We start from the raw sequence: 18,181 nt of genomic DNA, 5'->3' as shown, positions 1-18,181 counted from the left end.
TGAGTGTTTATCCTCTTTGTGTACTAGATTAAGATCATCTGGGGCTTCCCTGGTGGCGCAGTGGTTAAGAGTCCGCCTGCCGATGCAGGGGACACGGGTTCGTGCCCCGGTCCGTGAAGACCCCACGTGCCGCGGAGCGGCTGGGCCCGTGAGCCATGGTCGCTGAGCCTGCGCGTTCGGAGCCTGTGCTCCGCAATGGGAGAGGCCACAACCGTGAGAGGCCCGCATACTGGTTAAAAAAAAAAAAAAAGATCATCTGGAGGTCAAGAATTTATGTTAGGAGGACTTCTGCACCACAGTGATTTGCATGGAGTCTACATTATAGGTAATCTGTTTATTAAAATGAACCTTTTAAATGTTATACTTGCATACAATTTATCTTCCAGGAATTTACTTGATAAACCTGCCCATGTGCAAAGTTGCATACGCATTAGGCAGCACAACTCAGTGGGTAAGAGCCTAAGATGGAATCCAAACTCTGATAACTTTGCTGTGATCTTAAGTCACTTAATCCTTCTGTGCCTTGGTTCCATCACCTGTAATGACAATAATAATACCTACACCTCAGACAGTAGTCATGTGAATTAAGAGTTCACTTTTTGAAATGTGCTTAAAACAGTGCCTGCCACATAGTAATATGTGTGCTATTCTCTTTTTTTGTATTTTTTTATTGAAGTATAGTTGACTTACAATGTTAATTTTTGCTGTACAGCAAAGTGATTCAGTTATACATATATATACATTGTTTTTTGTATTCTTTTCCATTATGGTTCATCACAAGATATTGAATATAGTTCCCTATGCTATTCTTTCTTATTATTCTTGCACCATTTGCAATAGTAAAAAGCTGGACACCTAAATGTCCATCAATAAGGGACTCAAACAATGCAAAGATGCTCAACAGCATTAATCATTAGAGAAATGTAAATCAAAACCAAAATGAAATATGACTGTACATCTATAGGATGGCTATTAGATGAACAGTAGCAAGTGTTGTCAAGGATATGGAGAAATTAGATCCCTAATACATGGATGGTAAGAATATAAAGTAGTGCAACCACTCTGGAAAAGTTTGGCATTTCCTCAAAATGTTAAACTCAGTTGCAATATGACCCAGCAGTTTGCTTCTTAGCTATATCCAAGAGTTGAAAACATACATCCACACAAAAACTTGAACACAAATGTTCATAATTCATAATACCCAAAGTGGAGGCAACCCAACTCTGCCACTGATGGAATGGCTAAACAAGATGTGGAATAGCCATACAGTGGAATATTATTCAGCCATATAAAGGAACGAGGTATTTGTAAAGCTTCAACATGGATGATCTTGAAAACACTATGCTAATTGAAAGAAGCCAGACACAAAAGATGACATATTGTATGATTCCATTTATATAAAATGTCCAGAATATGCAAATCTATAGCAACAAAGTAGATTAGTGATAGCAAGGGGCTAGAAGGGAAGAATGGGAAGTGACTGCTAATAGGTATGGGATGTCTTTTGGGTGGGGTGATGAAAGTGTTACAGCATGAGATAGTTGCACAATCTTGTGAATACAATTTTAAAAATGGACACTTTAAAATGCTGAATTTTATGATATGTGAATTATACCTTAATAAAGTGAATGAAGAATTGGAAGGTCTGTATGTTCTAAGATGGTATAATATCCAAAATATATTAAATGAAAAAGAAATTACAGAAGTTTGCATGGTATGCTACCATATGCTTAAAAAAAAAAGTACACACACACACATGCTTTGCAGGCATAAAATCTCTGAAAAGATACACAGGAAATGAGTAACATTATTTCCTTAAGGGAGGGAATCTAGTGGTGACTGAAGAACAGGGTGGCCTGGAAGGGAAACCTACCTTTCCAGTATACATCTTCCTTGACTTACAACGGGGTTACTTCCCGATAAACACATTATAAGTTGAAAATATCCTAAGTCAAAAATGCGTTCAATACACCTGACCTGCCAAACATCACAGCTTAGCCCAGCCTACTTTAAAAATTTTATTTTTGGCTGCGCCGCCCAGCATGTGGGATCTTAGTTCCGAGACCAGGGATGGAACCTGCACCTCCTGCAGTAGAAGCGTCGAGTCCTAACGACTGGACCACCAGGGAGGTCCCCAGCCTAGCCTACCTTAAACATGCTCAGAATACTTTCATCAACTTACAACTGGGCAAAATCATCTTAACATAAAGCCTATTTTATAATAAAGGATTAACTATCTCTTGTAATTTGACTACTATACTGAAAGTGAAAAACAGAATGGTTGTGTGTATCAGTTGTTTACTCTCACGACCACCTGGCTGACTGGGAGCTGCGGCTCCCTGCTGCTGCACAGCGTCACAGGTATTGTGCTGCACGTTGCTAGCCCAGGAAAAGATCAAAATTCAAAGTACGGTTTCTAGTGAACACGTATCACTTTTGCACCATAGTAAAGTCGAAAAATCCTAAGTTGAACCACTGTAAATTGGGCGCCATCTGTATACACTTTCATACCTTTTGAATTTTATACAAAGTGCAAGTATTACCACTTCCATTTTTTTAATTTAAAGAAAGAAATAAAAATGGAAGACTGATGCTTTATCTTTAGTCTAAGTTTTATTTTAAGAGATCATCTTCAGTTTCTTCTGTAATAAAAGATATCCAACCATTTGATCAGATTTATTCTTTAGCAACTGAAGCATTAAACAATTACAGTTTTAACTCTCAATCCTTAATAATACTATTCATTATACTTGAGATTGTTTAGCTTTCTCATGGAGAAAAAAAACTAAACATAAACCTTTATACTATCCACCTATGAGTCCAACAGCACAATTTCAATAAGAAAGTTGTACTGATACTGATAATTGAACAATTTATATGATGTCAGCAGAGAGGTATCAAGAGTGATTGTAAAGTGGCATTCTTGTTAAGTCAAGAGCTATGATCTTTGACCCACTGCTCTATCCATTTCAATATCTGATTGATATTATCTTCTAGATCTTCTGGTTTATTGCTCGGCAACTGATGCACTATTTCTTCCTTGTAGGATCCCAAGGCTTCTTCATAAAGAACTTGAAAAATTTCACACTGAATATTGTCTTTTAGTTTCTTCTGATTATAACCCCTAGAAGGCAAAGAGAAGATAAACAAACTGAATGGCATTACCTGGAGTTTTAGGAACAGACTAGAAACTGGACACTTTTGAACACATGAAAAATCACGCAAAAATACTTCTTGTAGGCTCTTTACCTAGAGAAAACAGATTGGCTTCTGTGACTATGAGAGACTTCTTTGACGAGAGAGGGTTAAACTGAGGACCAAAGTTTAGCTTTGTCTGAGACTTTTTTCCCTACAATCTGTCAGCCACTCAATTAGCAAGCATCTACCCACCTCAAGCCAGATGCCAAGCTATGAGATAAATAGTCTATAGCTATGGTCCTAAATTTCAAAAGAGTTAAGGAGTTAAGATATAGACACATAAAACAAATAGATGGCATATAATAAAATAAAATGCATATGATAAGGAATAGCATATACTGATTGGGTACTTGATCACACAGATGTATCTGTACTTTACCAATTCCAAAGACATTGAAAAAATTATATAATCTTTATGCGGATGTAAATTAGCCAACTCATTAGCTAGTGAAAAAAGATAAGGAAAATTCAAACTCAAATTAGTTAAACTTTGTAACAATCAAAATTAAATTGAGGTACTTAAAAGATGATTAACTTTATGAAAAAACCCACAGAATGGGAGAAAATTTCTGCAAATCTTATATCTGATAAGGGACTTACATCTAAAATACGTAAAGAACTCTTGTAACTTAATAAAGGACAAATAACCAAATTAAAAATTGGGCAAAAGATCCGAATAGATATTTCTCCAAAAAAGATATACAAATGGCCAATAAGCACATAAAAAGATGCTCAACATCATTAGCCATCAAGGAAATGCAAATGAAAACCACAATGCAATACTACTTCACATCCACTAGGATGGCTACAATCAAAAAGATAACAAGGATGTGAAAATACTGGCGGCTTCATACACTACTCTTGGGAATGTAAAGTGGTGCAGCCACTCTGGAAAATGGTCTGACAGTTCCCCAAAAGGTTACATAGTTAACATATGACCTAGCAATCCTATTCCTAAAGAAATTCAATACCCAAGATAAATGAATGAACATGTAATGTTCACACAAAAACACGTGCATGAATGTTCATGGCAGCATTATTCGTAATTGCCAAAAATTGCAAACAATCCAAATGTCTATAATCTGATAACTGGATAAATAAAATATGGTATATCCATATAATGGAATATTATTTGGCAATAAAAATGAAGTACTGGTACATGCCATAACACAGATGAACCTTGAAAACGTTATGCTAAGTAAGAGAAGCCAGACACAAAAGATCACATTTTGTATGATTTCATTTATATAAAAAGTCCAACAGGCAAATCCACAGAGATAGAAGGTAAATTACTGGTTGCTTAGGGCTAGGGACTGAGGGGAAATGGGGAGTGACTGCCAATGGGTATGGGTTTTTTGGTGGGGGAGGGGTGATGAACATTTTTAAAAATTAGTTATAGTAATGGATATATAACTGTGAATATACTCAAAACCACTTAATTGTACACTTCAAATGGGTGTACAATTCACATGGTATGTGAATTTATCTCAATAAAGCTTTTTTTAAGGTGATTAACTTTGTAAGTTTTTTCAACGGTTAAAACAAGACTACTTTCTCATAGTTTTTTCATACTTTAGTCTTTAGTTATTTACATAAAATAGTAATTTTTAATAAAAATGTTAAATGGTCTTTTAGAAAACACATATGTACCGTATTGTCTCTATTACTGCTCTGTTCAAATATTTTTAATGGCTTTTCCCTGACTAAAGAAAGATGATGAAAGTTTTAGGTACAGCCCCAACCTAACTTTCCCTATGTATTTGCCACTATACTTTTTTGTGCAAGAATTTGCGAGTATCCCATCCAATGGTGCTTAGTCAGAGCTGACTATAGTCAGTGAGAACCACAAATTCTGAACCTGAAGTTAGGCAAACTTCTGGAGTTTTCCTTCTGGAGACTGCTTTCTAAATTCCTGTAAAATATCCTCTTTTCCACAGTTTGAATCAAAAGACAGTGGGAAAATGTCTTCCATAAAATTTTGCTTTTCTGGTTATTCTGGATTAAGTCTGATGCTCTCCTGAAGGGATGAACTCAAATATATTGTGAAATGTTAATTTATCTTGTTAAAGGTTGTAAAATGTTCATTTATCTTTAGCTTTTCATAAGCTTTCCCATTTCTGTTGTGAGGATGATTTGAGTGGGTAATGTTCATTCCATAGCAAAGAGTATGTTATTGGTTTGGCTGTTTTCCTATAAAAGTTTTACATTAAGGAAAAAGCATCACTAAGTAGGGTTGATATATAGTACATTTTACTGAATCAGACTGTCAGTTGAGGTATTCATTTACTCAGAAACTACTGCTTGCGTTTTACGAATGCACCTTTTTCCGTTAGGTTCAGAATGTTGGTACCGTACAGACTTGGTTTATAATAAGACCAAAATAAAGTAGTCACGTTTTCAAATAGAACCTTTTATGATGTTCATGTTGGCCAACTTCAGGAATCTGAGTAAAAGTTTACATAATACTTTAAGGATTCAGTCTTCTTCCTTCCTCACCTAGTTTCAAGTCTGTTGTACAAAACACTGTTATCTGTTTTCAGCACAAATACTATATGAAACCAGCGTTCAGGGAAGAAATCACAACCATGGTAATCAACAATAACTCCACCTTCACTCATTTGGTTTTCTAACTCATCAACTACCTGTAAGAAAGGGGAGGAAAAAAAAAAAGATGAATACTCTTTAAAAAAACTGAGGTCAACTTTCCTATAAATTTTAAATGTATACTGTATAAAAAAGATTGTACTTACTCTGTCTTCATCTAAAATGGGACAATCATACTCTTCATCATAGCCATCATATAACTGCCCTAAAAGAGATTTACATTGGCATATTAAAGTAGTATTTTCTAAGTAACTTTCAGTAATTTTCAATTATTCTTAGAGACAAGGGAGGGCACTAATACAATAGATGTCATATGGACAGCAAATATAAAGAGCAGTATTGATAAATTAGAATTTTGTCTAGAAGGAAACTTGGATAACAAAATACCTGAAAAAGAATGAATAATAGCCAACTTCAGAATTTGTGGGGCTATTAGTAGAAGAGAACTAGTTTCAGTGAGCTACAGATTGGTGCGAAGAGGGGACACATGGATACAAACACTCGTACACACATTAACAGGAGATTAAGTTCCAAATTTATTAGGCCAAGGATATGAAACTTATTAAAAGGAACAGCAGGTTCTTGATTCCAGAAATGAACCCTTTGTCACTAAGGTCACATCTTCATGGCGTTTGGGGAAGGAGAGTCAGTACCCAGATGCTCCTTCACTTCTAGAATTCCAGCATCCCCAAAAGCCAAGGGTTGAATATCTTATTTCAGAAGGTAAAACAAGAATGATGGGGGCAGGCATAAAGAAGGCAGATTTAAATCTAACATAAGAATTTTTCAACAAATTAAAGCTTCCTTTCAAAGGAAGTGTGTCTTAAGGAGGTGAGACATACCAATCCCACCCTCACCCTGAATCCCTAGGAGGTATATACTCTAAGCCAGGCTTAGATCATTCTTCTAGCCATCTCGAAGAGCATTCTATAGTCTTCCCACCTCTTTCCCCTTAATAGTTTGGCACAGGTTGAAATGAGCTTCAAAGGAGCGTGAGTTCTGAAGTGACGAAGGGGTGGTCCTGAGGGTTTGTGGAAGGCACAAAGGCAGTTTTAACTGTCTTCCTGGAGGGTCTGTGGGCTGATTCTGGGCACATGAACCATTTCTCTAGCATCCTAGTGTGGCCTCTGACTTCTTGGGTTACAGTTCAGTTACCAGAAACTCTTACCAGCTAAGAAGTTAAACTGTCTTGCGGAAAGACAGTTAAACTGTATGCGGAAAACTGGTTAACAATATAGAAACTAATCTAAACCCTTACTTTACACCACAAACCCTAGCTGAATTAAAGAGCTAATTTCTTTTTTTTAATTTCTTTCTTTCTTTTTTTTTTTTTCCGGTACGCAGGCCTCTCACTGTTGTGGCCTCTCCCATTGAGGAGCACAGGCTCTGGACGCGCAGGCCCAGCGGCCATGGCTCACGGGCCCAGCCGCTCCACGGCATGCGGGATCCTTCCGGGCCGGGGCACGAACCTGCGTCCCCTGCATCGGCAGGCGGACCCCCAACCACTGCGCCACCAAGGAAGCCCCAAGAGCTAATTTCTTAATTCCAAAGATAACTAATGGAAAATTAAACCTACAAACGCATGATACATTTGAGTTTGTGGAAAAAAATAAAATAATTGATTGAAACATATAAAACGTTAAATCTCTGTTCGATGAAAAATAATATAATTAAAAAAAGAAAAATGGCAGGGAGAAATACTAGGACAAAGGACTGAAATGTAGATTATATAAATACATTAAATTCAAAATAACAATAAGTAGCTTAAGAAAGAATAAGAAAAAAATTCACACAGGATGGAAAAGATAATTAGTAAACAATACATGAAAAAATACTGTACTTTCCCAGCTACTAAAGAGATGAAAATTTAAATGAGGCTTTTTATACCTGTTATATTAGTTATACATGCATTTAGTAAACTGACTCTGGAAACGAATAATTTTTAAAAGTAAAACGTTATACCCGTTCAGAGATTTCTTTCGACCATTGAATTTCAAACCAGAAAAAAATTTAAAAAGATGCTTTAAAATGTTCAACAATAGCGAATTAGTTAAATCTTGTTTACTAACTTGCTAAAATATTATGTAATTAAACTTAAGTAAGTAAAATATCAGGTTGTTAAATTTCTGTTATTTTTACAATACTATGTATGTGTGTGTTATATATATATATATATATATTTTTTTTTTTTACAATGCCACAAAATCTAAGAATACCTACAGCTGATTTTGTACTATGTGGGAATCTGGAGTAGATAAATGTTCCTTCATATTTTAAATCCAGACTAGTTAAATCTTTAAAAATATATGCTGTCTAAAACACAGACAACTATAGCAGTATTAACTTTTAGAATTAAAGTCTTTATATACTGCAATGCTGAAATGCAGGATTTCTTAAGTCATGTGAATACATATTAATAAAATAGTGTAATCCAAGCTTTCCAACATTCATTTCAAAAAACATTTATCAAACACCATGTACCAGTAATTACAGAGGTAAGGAAGATATAATAGTGAACAAATTGAACAAGAAGACCAACTCAGTCCTTCCCTCGAAGAGTTGACAATAAAATGGGAGATGACAGACAAGTAACCTGGAAATTGTAATATTTAATGCTGTGGATCATGGTGCTCTGGGAGCAATAACATGGGGACCTTTTAGGTTAGGAACATAAACTTGGGATATTAGAGGAGGCTTCCTGAAGCAGGTAACTTCTAAGTGGAAACTTGAAGCAGTTAGCTCAGGAAAAAAAGGTAGGTAAGACGATTCTTAACAGAGAAAACAAGATATTCAAAGGCAGAGAGACTAAGGAGGGCAAGCCTTTCAAGGGAGGAAAAGTCTTTCAGAATAGTTAGAAAATAAGTGATAAGGGGTCAGAGGGATTAAGGCCAGATTAAAAAGGGCCTTGAGGGACTTCCCTGGTGGCGCAGTGGATAAGAGTCCGCCTGCCAATGCAGGGAACACGGGTTTGAGCCCTGGTCTGGGAAGATCCACATGCCGTGGAGCAACTAAGCCCGTACGCCACAATTACTGAGCCTGCGCTCTTCAGCCCGCGAGCCACAACTACTGAGCCGGAGTGCCAGAACTACTGAAGCCCGCAAGCCTACAGCCCGTGCTCCACAACAAAGAGAAGCCCCAGCAATGAGAAGCCCACGCACCGCAACTAAGAGTAGCCCCCGCTCACCGCAGCTAGAGAAAGCTGGCACGCAGCAATGAAGACCCAACACAGCCAAAAAAAAAATTAATTAATTAAATTTAAAAAAAAAGACCTTGAAGGCTGCACTGAGTTGTTTAGACTTTATCCCAAAGCAAAGGAAAATCATTAAAGCATTTTAAGCATGAAATGACATGATTAATTTCAAATTTTTAAAAATCATTTTGATTTCTGTGTGGAGTTGGAAGGAAGCAAGTCCAGAAGAAGCATGGATACCATATAAAAGCTACTGCAGAATTTTAGGTGATAATTATAACCTGTACTCCAAGGAATGGAGAGAGATGAATTCTAAACTTTGTTTCAAATTTCCAAAAAGAGGAAAAATTTGTGCTACTTTAGAAACTTCAACTGGTAGTCACATTTATAATTGTCTATACAGTGGATCTTCATATGGCAAAGAGGAAAAAAAAGCTTGATTTCATCAAATTATCGAAACTTAGAAAATTAAATCAGTTTCCTAAACAAAGTTTTATGATTTACTTAGATAAATTACTTGCAGAAAAAAATTGATTGTGGAGCCGGTTAAAAGGCTTAAAATGACCTTCTTACCTTAAAAAGACCTTCCAAGCTGTCATTAGTCAAGCTATAAAAACATGACCTTTCCTTTAACTGCCATCCTATCATTTATACACTCACGTGAAAGCCGTTCTTTAAAGCTAACCATATAGGGATGCTAGTCATCTATTTTGCATCTATACTAATGCAATTAGTATAAGAAGTTAATTGGTTTAGAAGGATTGGGAGCTTTGATACCTGGCCTTTTATACAGAGAGCAATGAATTCTGCCAAGAGAAGTTAGCACCAAAAGATGCGGCATTCGAGTAGGGCCTTTTAAGGAACTCTTTATAAGACAGATGAGGAAGGGCATGTACAGGTAAAGGGAATAGCATGTATAAGGACATGGAGATGGAAGACTCCCCATGCGTTTGAAGAACAATAGTGCACTGTGGGTAGACTTAAGAGGACATAGGGCATAGTGGCTGCAGGGAAGGGCTGAAGGTAAACTGTGGCCAGTTCATTACTTCATTAAGGTGAGTGGCCTTTATCATTAAAAAGTTCAAGTAATTTCATCCCCTCTCCCCGCCCACCCCCTTTTTAAAGGACATAATGATGGTGTACAGAAGAGGGAGGGAAGAGATACTGAAGAAGAGATTCAGCACGAATGGTCTTGAGAATGCTATAGCGGTACCAAAGGGACACAGCGTTAATGGTCTTAGGAATGGGATAGGGGTATCAAAGGGATTTTTTAAACTATCAAGATTAGGAGACAAGTGCATCTGTGTAGTGTGTAAATGCGTTTTTAATGTGTGGGTGACAGGAATCAGGAATGGGCAAGCAGTCAGGGATGACTTCAGAACATGTGCTTTTTAAACATTAATTTGGAAATATGTGGGAACCATCCAGATGGTTAAATCTTGTAGATGTCTAGATGTTGGGCTAAGGTTTAATAATAAATTTAAGAGTTATAAGTAAAAAGGACTAACTAGTCCTGAGTCAATGAAATTACCAGAGGGAGGGGCAGGATTACAAGATGGCTGCAATGAGTTCACAGGGGAAAGAGGTATATATGGTGGGAAGGAGAGAATCAGATGAAAAGATTGGGAGAGCAGTGTTGGAGAGAGGACAACGGAGAAGTTAGTTTCAAAGGCTTCCAGTGGTAGTTGATTCAGGTGAGGGAAAAAAATGCGATACACATAGGTTAGAGCGGGAATGGCAAACTTCTTCTGTAAAGGGCCAGACAATAAATACTTCAGGATTTGCAGCCTTATCTAGCTAGTGGCTCCTACAAAAACAGCTGCAGCTTGCCAACCCCTGCCTTAGAAACACATCAAGATTTTAACTGTTGAGGGCCAGATATTTGAAATGCATCCAATGTCTAGACATATGAGCATCCTGGGGTTAGGCATAGAGGCTGAAGACTGATAAAACTGGTGGCAGGAAAATTAAGGATGCTGGTAGAAGTTTAATTAAATGATTGCATGTGGGAAAGGACATCAAGTGAGGAATGCGAGACTGGAAGAACAGCGGTAAGAAAAGCATTCTTAGTCACTCCACATTCAGGACTCTCCATAGTTTTATTAAGCTTAATTCCCCACCTAATTTTTCCTGCTTTAGTTCTAAATGTCATAAAGAAGGTCTCTTACAAATAATACAGCCATTCAACATGACTACTAGGATGGCAATAAACTCCATTTAGACACATTTGTTTAAAACCAGTTTTGTTTTTTGTCTCCTTACTTATAGCAGGGTTTCTAAACCTGAAATACTACTGACCTTTTGAGCTTGATAATTCTGTTGTGGGGGTGCAGGGCTGTCCTGTGAGTTGTAGGATGTTCAGCAGAATCCCTACTCTACCCATCAGAGGTCAGTAGCAACCCCCCACTCCAGTTATGACTACCACAATATCTCAGAAGGTGCCAAATGTCCCCTGGAGGGCAAAAATCACCCCCTGTTGAGAACCACACTGCTTTACAGAAGGTTGCATGGTTTCCCTTACAACATATTACCATTTGGAAAAAATGAGGAGGCTGAATTTCTCAGACTATTTCCTACTAAGATTTTCAGATACACTCAGATGGCATCGGAGGGAAAAAATCTGGTACATTTTGAAATCACTATAAAGCACCTCATCTAACACATGTCAAATCAGATCAGAAATCCTTTATCTGGCATAATGGGAGGGAAAAAAAGCTCCACTTTTCCTTTAAGGCAGATTCTCATGAAATAATCTCAATAAAATACAAAGAGGATGGTCAGGACCATGCACCATCAAGTGTACACACATCTTTTGAGTACAAGGAGACTCAGTGAAGAGGAAAAGGAGTGTCTCACAGTGGAATATCCCTGGTCTGGTGTTACTGTTGCTCTCAGTGCTATTCACAACAGATTATATAGTAATTTCATTAAGTTTAGAAATATTGAGTGGGTGAGATGAGAACTGGAAGACATGACTGAAATTGACTGACGTATGTGACTCTGAAATCACTTGTCAAAATCAGTAAAGTTCAACAGGCAAAGGAACAAAACCAGATTTCATATAGGTATAAAATGGAGAATGTCAAGCTATGCACAGTAGTAAATAAAGACCTAAGTTTTATTAACTATAATTTGAATGCCAAACCTGGATTAAAAATATAAGCATGATACTAGCTTATAGTATCAAGAATATGACAAGCAAAGATGCACAAAAATTGACCTGCAAAAAGGAATAATGGGAAAAAACTTCAAAAAAAAATTTTTTTTAAAGATGTTGGGGTAGGAGTTTATTAATTAATTATTTTTGCTGTGTTGGGTCTTCGTTTCTGTGCGAGGGCTTTCTCTAGTTGTGGCAAGTGGGGGCGGCCTCTCTTTTTGCGGAGCACAGGCTCCAGACACGCAGGCTCAGTAGTTGTGGCTCACAGGCCCAGTTGTTCCGCGGCATGTGGGATCTTCCCAGACCGGGGCTTGAACCTGTGTCCCCTGCATTAGCAGGCAGACTCTCAACCACTGTGCCACCAGGGAAGCCCTAAAACTTCAAAAATTTTTAAGTGGTAAGATACTGGGAGCCACACCAAGGGTCCTTAAATATATCCAAAGGGATAGAAAAATGGGACCTAGGAAGAAGTCTGGCAATTGAGAAAGATAAATCTAAATGGATGAGGATTCGCTATAAATAAAAATCCTGACCAAGTGGTCTCTCTAAAAAACAGACATGGTATACTTCAGCAATCTGAAAGAATGGCCCGTAAGAGTGACTTACACACCAGAGATCATGCTATAACCTAAACACGTGAAGACACTAGAAGTGACTATTGGTAAGGAACAGACGGCAACAACTTCAAGCTTTTGCAACTGTTATTTCTGTTGGTGATAATGAGGCAGAAAATTGCATCTAAAAATGTAAAAACATTATTGCCAAAGTACCAACAATCGAATGAATTACAACTTTATTTTTACACTTAAAGGCTGATGAAAAACCATTACTAATCCTATTAAAGAAAATCCAACACAATATTTCAATTGAAAAGTATGGTAACCATATTTACTCATTCAATACTATTTTTCTAAAACACAACATGGAAACATCTAGCATGCATGTTTAATCTCAGTACAATGGATTCAAAACCAAGTATACATGTTACATGCATCAAGGCTAAATTACAAATTATCATAGTCATCATCATCATCGTCATCATCATCATCATCATCTTCACGTTTTCTTTTCAATGCATTTGATGCTTCACTGGCAGTATTCTGTGATGACACCATGTTAGTGGTAATAAGAATATTTTTGGACCCAATTAGTGATGGATTAATTAGAACATTCTGAACTGCTGATGTTGCAGGAATTGATGCTTTTACAGCTGGGGATTGTGAAGTGGGCATCTGTACTGTGAACCTTTGCCCTGTGAGGGACACTGGAGTCCCTACTTTAGTTGAAACAGACATGGTTTGTGGGGTTGGTGTGCCAAGCGTGGGAGTACTTGGTCTGCTAGTAACTGAACCAACACTTAACCGTGGAACTGTTATTCTTCCCGCAGAAGTAGATGCCTTTTTTTGTAAGGATTTAAGTCTATAATTTGGAGCAGTCAAGCAATATCTATCAGGTGGCAATCTAGGACCTGAATATGGCTTGATTAATGGCAAAGGGGTTTGATTCCTTTGCCTTGCAATATCTAATAAAAAATCTCTTGGGGGAGGAGAGGTAAAAGACTGGTCAGCACGACACTGGATGGCCAATCGCACATCATCTGCATCAACAGTAGCCTTCTTAGCATGACTTGAATAAATTTTTGCATCATCTAGAATTGTGGTCACATATCGGAAGGCAAACTCCAACATCTGATTTATAACTCTTGGTTCATATTCTGTAATCCCCATATCCTTCAGGATTTGTGCCATCATCTGTGCATCTTTCGGCATGCTCTTGGGAGAAGCCATCTTGCCAGACTCCATGATATCCGGTGATCAGACTTTAGATCATTTGAAAAAAATATGTACATTAGATCAAACCTGAAATAGTTACTTTAGTAGCAACTGTCAGGAACTTTAAAATTTTAAAATACATGTTAAATTTTTAAAAATATAAATTAAAAAATATGCTAAATCTTTTTAATTTTAATGAGGCACATTTAAAGTTCCCTTCACTTAAATTTATTTTCTACCCATTAGAGAATATAAAAAGATGAAGACACAAATAAGGGAGTGATAAAAGATTGGGGAAAAACAGGGTAAAATAACCAAAAACATACATCATTTTAAAATATGTGCAGTTGGGGCTTCCCTGGTGGCGCAGTGGTTGAGAGTCCGCCTGCTGATGCAGGGGACACAAGTTTGTGTCCCGGTCCGGGAAGATCCCACATGCCGCGGAGCGGCTGGGCCCGTGAGCCATGGCCGCTGAGCCTGCACACACTGTGCTCCGCAACGGGAGAGGCCACAACAGTGAGAGGCCCGCGTACCGCAAAAAAAAAAACAACAAAAAACGTGCAGTTGCTTACAGGCATGCACCTATAAACTAATCTAGGAAAAGACCATAGGACAGCCATGTCCTACTGCCTGAGTTCAAAATCATGTCCTTCCAGTGAGCTCATATACTCACTGTCTCCATAGATATATATGCTTAGCACCACCCTGACCTTTACGTGTTTGCCCAACTCAAAAATACTCTCCCTCTTCCTCATATTCAAACTGTCCTAAGTCTAATCTTCCTGGAAGCTATCCCACTTATTACTGTCCACAAGAACTGCTAGCCAACTGCAGAGGGGATGTAGTGGTCAAAATAACTAGGACACAGCATGAGACAATATGTTCTATTTCTATGGGCCCCCAACAGAGCATTAATTCCTTCATGGCAATTTTTCTCTGCTTTTTGTACCTTCTCACAAGTACAGTACTAATACTCCATTATTCCTTTCACTTTTTTAAACAAATCTAACACCAAAGTGCCCCTTACCTTCTCGTGCTAAATCACCCACATTAACGTATTTCAGTCCTGATCTTGATGCAAGTTCTTTGCCTAGCGTGGTTTTTCCAACCCCTGGTGTACCTGCAAGACAAGCCACAGAAAAATACTGTTCATGAATACTTATTAGACTTTAGCCTCTAATCTGCCTTCTTAACAACTGAAAAGTTTCCTAATTAGCAATCCTATATAAAATTACACACACCATAATCTAATCAAAACTACCCAAAGCCTGCTGAATATCAGAATTTCACCCAGTGTATCTGATTTCACCAGGAGTGGGGCTTGGGAGAATCTAATGACAATTACAGACTGTCTGCCACCACCATGGAAATTCCCAGAATAAAACTAGCTACCTCAAATAAACTGCCATCATTTATTTGCTTTAATTTAAAAAAATTAAATTGTTCATGGAAAAAAGTTAAGCAGTATGAAAGAATATCCACTATACTCTTCCCTAGAGACAACCAGTGTAAACCACTTTCTTATGTATCTCTCCAAAGAAGTCATATACATGTTTGTGTATACATCCATATATATACAAATATATGGTAGCATACTACACGTGTACATATACACACATTGCGTGCATACATACATACACACACCATATATTTCCTTCTACATAAATGGGCATACTATACATTGTTCTTCACCTTCCCTTTTTATTTATTGTTTCAAGATAAATAATCAAACACTTAATTTTCAACTTGAACTAACGCCACTGAAATTACAAAACCTGATCATTATAATTAAAGATAAAAGGAATTGGGCTTCCCTGGTGGCGCAGTGGTTGAGAGTCGGCTAGGCCCGTGAGCCATGGCCGCTGAGCCTGCGCGTCCGGAGCCTGTGCTCCGTAACGGGAGAGGCCACAACAGTGAGAGGCCCGCGTAACGCAAAAAAAAAAAAAAAAAAAAAAAAGGAAGGAATAAGTCAAGTCTACCTATAAGGGCAATAACATTTTTACCTCCAGTCCACTATAATACACCAAGTCTGAATCCTCAACTCACCATGTTTTCAATAAAACGCTCACATTTAGACTTTTGACGATATGGCTTAATATTAAAAAACCAAGACACTGTCTGACCCAAACAAATCAGATATTGTAAAATCTTCCCCTTAAGGACGCTTAAAGGCTAAATAGTAACCTGTTGAGGTTAATCTGCTACTCTCAGACACAGACAGGACTTGTGCGCTGCCAATATGCTTACGTTTTGTTAAAGGATAAAACTTGGCTTTGATCCACAAACAGCGCCTCAAATTTTATTGTGCTGCAACAGCATCTACACCCATTAGATTTTTCCAGGAATGCCCTATGGTGCTATTAAATACTACAATTTAGTAAACATTTTCAGAGTTAAACGACCAGAAATATTTTTTAAAGTCGTTGTGCGGCATTTTACTACCCCTCACAGGTAACAAGCGCCCTGAGTATGGATCCAAAGACCCAGAAAAAAACCCACGATCAGCCCGGGAATTTTACAGCATCTCTACGAGGAACGACCAGAGATGCTCAGTAGATGAGCATCTTTTACTTCTTAAAACACAAAGAAAAAGCCCCTGATGCTAACTCCGCAAGCGTATACAGCAAATTTATCACCCCACACCGCAAACATCCGAACCCCTTCATCGAAATCTCTCAGATACAAAGGGAAAATAAGAGACGGCCCTAGGGACCTAAGGACTAAAACATCCACCATTAACGGATCTACTAAGGGCCAAATACTGCCTTACCTTATCTCGCTAACCACGCAGACACCCCGCCAAGTAAAGAAGCAACAGCCATTTTACAGACAAAAATCTGATTACGAAAGATTAGGCAGCTTGCCAAAAAAGGGAACTGTATATTATCTACCTCTCTCCGCCTCACCGAGTAGCCAACCTCTGAGCAAAAGAATTAACGTCCGTCGTCCCCTTCCCCCAGCCTCGTGCAAAACCGTCGCGAGGGCGGGGGGTACAGGCCCTGACAACTACAACTCCACGCGACCCTCGCCGAGCCTCGCAATAGAACGCTAAGCGACCCCACTTCGGGCTTTCCAGGCCCCAGGGCACTCCGCGCCCCGCGCCAGCCCCGCCGCCCACCACAACCCCTAGTGCGCCCCCTGACCGGTGAGCAGGATGTTCGGAAGCAACATGGTCCTCGCCGCACTGGCTCCCGACGCCTCCGCACAAGCGCCCTACACGCTACAGGGAGGGGCCGGAAGGGGAGGGTAACGGCAAGCGCCAGTGGCGCCGGGGTACTCGAGGCCTGGAGTGTCGCTCGCGACCCACCTCCGCCGCCTCGTCACCCACCATTGGTTACCTGGCTTTCTATGACACGCTTCCATCGCAGTGTCCGAAGTACGAGCACACGTCGGGTCGGCGCTTCCGGTCAGGCAATGCGCTGGATGCCTAAGACAGTAGCTCCTTAGGAGGCCCCGCCTTTCGGGCTGTGTCGCGGAAGCGCCGACCGACCTGGAAGGTCCCCGGGAGGCGGGACCTCCAAGAGGGTTCCGCGCTGAGCCGGGCTAGGGCTGGGTGGCTTCCCTTGCACCTGGAGCTGAGCCTGGGCTCCACCGCTCCTCTCGGCCCATGAGGGGATGCAGCTACCGGAAGGTAAGGCTGCCGCGGCTGGGGCTGCGGTGTATATATGTCGTAGAGACGCGAGTCCATCTCTGCCTTCTCGCCTTCCCAGACTCTGATGGCTCCTCCTCCCGACCTGCCCATCCCATCTGGGGATGAGACGGGTCGGGGTGCTGAGCTCTGGCCTGGAGCCGGGGCACGCGAGCTCATCTCGGCTTTACCTTGACTAGCAGTATTACGTTGGACGAATATGTGAGCTTAGTATCCCCAGTGCAGTGTGTAGGATGGTGGTGGGTTTGCTAGAAATACTCTTCAGGTTCTCTTCTGTCTCTGACGTCTCATTTCAGAAACCTGGTACCATCAAGGACAATTGCCTGCTTTTTCAAGGAGGTAACTGTCAGTCTTGCTTTCAAAGAGCGACTAGAGTCCTGACTATAACAACAGTCTGCGTTTTTTATTTCGAGCTGCCAACTCTGTGTTTTCCACCTATGTATCTCTTTGAAACCGCAAAGCAAAAACTTCTCTAGTCGTGAACAATTTGTGTGTGTGTGTGTGTATGATTTGTTTTCTAGTGTGTGGAAGTATTTACACATAAATTATGTGTGACTCCAAACTATAAAGCTCAGCTTACAGGTTTGTAGACCTTAAAAAACTTTCCTTCT

At 39.3% G+C, this 18,181-nt stretch overlaps 3 protein-coding genes across 7 annotated transcripts in view; 1 reads left to right on the top strand and 2 right to left on the bottom strand.

Annotated features, from left to right (window-relative positions):
• Positions 1-1,990: 1,990 nt before the first annotated feature.
• Positions 1,991-17,284, bottom strand: AK6 (adenylate kinase 6; the record flags this gene model as incomplete). Of its 2 annotated transcripts, none has more annotated exons than XM_082836388.1 (5): positions 1,991-3,124; positions 5,695-5,840; positions 5,949-6,007; positions 14,949-15,041; positions 17,260-17,284. In XM_082836388.1, the coding sequence occupies 5 exons, from the start codon at positions 17,282-17,284 to the stop codon at positions 2,932-2,934; spliced, it is 516 nt and encodes a 171-aa protein (XP_082692514.1). In that variant the 3' UTR covers positions 1,991-2,931. The 2 variants fall into 2 exon arrangements, with proteins under 2 accessions (XP_082692514.1, XP_082692513.1); XM_082836387.1 differs by lacking the exon at positions 17,260-17,284 and adding an exon at positions 17,065-17,134.
• On the bottom strand, positions 12,948-15,045 carry TAF9 (TATA-box binding protein associated factor 9). Its single transcript, XM_082836386.1, has 2 exons — positions 14,949-15,045; positions 12,948-13,968 (listed from the first exon to the last, which is right to left on the bottom strand). Exon 2 carries the CDS (start codon positions 13,949-13,951, stop codon positions 13,154-13,156), a length of 798 nt encoding a protein of 265 aa, XP_082692512.1. The 5' UTR covers positions 13,952-13,968; positions 14,949-15,045; the 3' UTR covers positions 12,948-13,153.
• A 153-nt stretch (positions 17,285-17,437) lies between the features above and the next one.
• Positions 17,438-18,181, top strand: part of RAD17 (RAD17 checkpoint clamp loader component) — a 31,068-nt gene continuing 30,324 nt past the window's right edge. For 3 of the 4 annotated variants that reach the window (XM_082836076.1, XM_082836074.1, XM_082836077.1), the window contains exon 1: positions 17,764-17,909. In XM_082836076.1, coding sequence (XP_082692202.1) covers positions 17,804-17,909 — 106 coding nt within the window. In that variant the 5' untranslated portion in view covers positions 17,764-17,803. Of the gene's footprint in view, positions 17,553-17,763; positions 17,910-18,181 lie in introns of those variants that run through there. The other variant, XM_082836075.1, reaches the window with a different exon arrangement.

Source organism: Leucopleurus acutus (assembly GCF_964270905.1).
Source record: "Leucopleurus acutus genome assembly, chromosome: 3".
In the NCBI taxonomy this organism is placed as follows: Eukaryota; Metazoa; Chordata; class Mammalia; order Artiodactyla; family Delphinidae; genus Leucopleurus; species Leucopleurus acutus.
The sequence above is the reverse complement of the archived record's forward strand: the minus strand, read 5'-3'. Positions and strand labels throughout refer to the sequence as shown.